General features: G+C 34.3%; 1 protein-coding gene across 1 annotated transcript; it reads left to right on the plus strand.

Moving 5' to 3' along the window:
• The first annotated feature begins 275 nt into the window (after positions 1 to 275).
• On the plus strand, positions 276 to 2,423 carry LOC129804541 (uncharacterized). The gene is made up of 2 exons (XM_055851902.1): positions 276 to 635; positions 786 to 2,423. The coding sequence occupies exon 2, from the start codon at positions 786 to 788 to the stop codon at positions 2,073 to 2,075; it is 1,290 nt and encodes a 429-aa protein (XP_055707877.1). The 5' UTR covers positions 276 to 635; the 3' UTR covers positions 2,076 to 2,423.
• Positions 2,424 to 2,667: the final 244 nt, after the last annotated feature.

The following is a 2,667-nucleotide window of genomic DNA, read 5'->3' on the forward strand; positions in this document are numbered from 1 at the left end:
CTTTTGCAAATAAGTTGCTAGTAATCCATAGAAGTTATCTTTATGTTAAAAAAAAATATTTATTTTAATTAATATGAAAAACATTGTTTTTCAAAATTTGATAATTTCTCATCGGCCAAAAGTTTCTTGACACATTTGTAAAAGTTACACAAAATGATCAAATACGTGCAACTAAATTCTGTTAATCCAATTATATTTAGAAGTTATAATCGGTTTAAATGCTTTTAAAGTTTGTAGTGGTGAATTTAAGCATACAAAAGTGATGATAAATATAGTAAGGCCATGTAACTCCGACGATTGCAAAACTCGGATGCCGCGACCGATTTAACTCGGATACATCCACTTAAAATATAATTTATATTTTTATTTCTGTAATTAATTACTGAAGTATCATAATATAACTATTCTACTTTAAGAAAAACCAAAAATTATATTTTTATCGGTTTAATAAGTGGGTAAAAGAAATATTTTTTAAGCTCGGGTCAGCTGGGTTGTGTACTAAAAATTTAATTTCTGAGAAAATTTTGCTGTTGACAGCTCGTCGCTGGAAAAAGTTTAGTGTTTTTTCTATATAATAAAACATTATTTGCAATCAAAATTATTAATAAAAGTTAGTGTAGTTATTGATCTACAAGGTGAGTAAGAGTTTATTGATAATATATTAATAATTCATACAGAAATAAGTGATTTTTGTGAATGTTTACATTTCGATGCATGTCGGATGCGGTGAAAGTCAATGTTTTGGTTAGGAATTTGCATTGTTCAGGACTCTTTTTCTGTTTCAGATGCCAAAGGGAACAAAAGAAAAGACCTATAAGGACAAGCCCTACTCTAAGGAAGGTCTTAGGAATGCCTTGCAGTGTGTACGAGATGGTTCTACCATAGCATATGCATCCAAAACATTCAATGTCCCAAGAACAACACTGCACAACAAATTGTCTGGCAGATACCCGGAAGAGTGCCCCAATGGCAGGCCAACAATTCTTTCAAAAGAACAGGAAAAAGAACTTGTCAAATGGATCCTGGGATGTGCGGATGGCTGGCATCCCATCGGGAAGGAACAAGTTCTGGACAGCGTTAAACTCATCTGTGAGGTCTACAAAATTCCAAACCATTTTACAGCTGGAAGACCCGGAGACGTTTTGTTCAGGAATTTTCTTAAGCGTCATCCAGAGCTCAGCATGCGCAAGCCAAAATCCTTCTCATTGGAAAGAGCTACTGTTACTGCTGAAGACCTCACGGAATGGTTTCAGAATTGTCTTGGATATTTCACAGAACACAACCTTCTGAGCATTTCACCAGACCGTGTTTTTAATTGCGACGAAAGTGCCTTCTTTTTGACACCGGAAGATGGAAATGTCCTGTCCAGGAGAGGTTCACGTGTAGTTCCATCTCTTAAAAATTCAGGACCGAAGCAATGTATCACAGTACTCTTCATGGTGTCAGCTACTGGCGAACTTGCTCCTCCAATGGCTGTTCATAAAACTGACATTACTCCAAAAATTGCCATTCACAACGCAGAAGGATGGAAAATGGGAACGTCATCACAGAGTGGCTGGATGGATGGGCCACTTTTCTATGCTGGTCTTTATTTCCCGAAAATTGTTTTCCAACATTCAGAGGAGTCCATTATCAATAACCAGCACGATCAGGCCACCGACAATAATCCTTCAAATGATCCAGTCATCCCTGGAAACCAACTCTCTGCAACTTCTGAGACTCAACCGATCTTCGACACACTAAAACAATGCTATTTCTGGCCAGGAGAAATTCCAAAACGTCGTCAGAAGAAGAGGGTCAAAGCCAGCAATGTCAAACACCAGTATATTGTATCTTCCGAGGAAATTATCGCGGAACAGGAGGAAAAATTGAGGCAGGATTTACAAAAAAAGAAAGAAATTGCTGAACGGAAGTTGACCAGAGAGAGGAACAAAAAAATAAGGGCAGAAGAAAAGGAGATAAAACTAAAGGAGAAAAACATGGTAAAGGAAAAGGCTCAAATGCCAATTGAAGCTGAAAAGAAAAAACGTGGAAGGAAGTCAGCCAAGAAAACCGAGGAAAAATCAAAGAATTGAGTGCAATCTTAAAATAAATAAAAATATATATAATTAAATAATAAATTATTGAAATGAATTGATGGAATAAAACTCTAAAAAAATGTTTTTGAAATAATATCTTCTCATTTTTATGCATTAAACTTTTCCTTAAAATGAGCATCCGAGTTTGATCGAATTCAACGGAGTTACATAAAAGCGTCGCAGTAACATTCTTGCGCATATATTAATATTATCGTAATTTTATTAATTTTCATCAATATTATTGCTAAAATTCTATTTCTATTATGATTCTAAATTAAACAAAGAATAATTCTATTGATTTGGAATGGGGAAAAAATATTTCATCAGTCCAAAAACAAGCATTAAAGCCGCACTCTATGAAAAGTATCCGGATTACCTCTCTTTACTATAATAATAAAATAAGGTAAGTATTTTTTGTTTATTTATAATTAAGGTTGAACTGGTAAGTTGCAAAAAAAAACAAAGAATAGAAATTGCCCAGAAATAATTTTGTTAGGAATTTGCGTTGTCAATTGTTTAATTTTATTTAAAATTACGACAGGGTAGGGCAGACTACTTATGACTTATAACGTATAACTTCCAAGGATTT

Source organism: Phlebotomus papatasi, chromosome 2 (assembly GCF_024763615.1).
Source record: "Phlebotomus papatasi isolate M1 chromosome 2, Ppap_2.1, whole genome shotgun sequence".
Classification (NCBI taxonomy): Eukaryota; Metazoa; Arthropoda; class Insecta; order Diptera; family Psychodidae; genus Phlebotomus; species Phlebotomus papatasi.

Excerpts from the sequence above, each read along its gene's own strand:
- LOC129804541 (XM_055851902.1), top strand. The coding sequence starts at position 786 with ATGCCAAAGGGAACAAAAGAAAAGACCTATAAGGACAAGCCCTACTCT.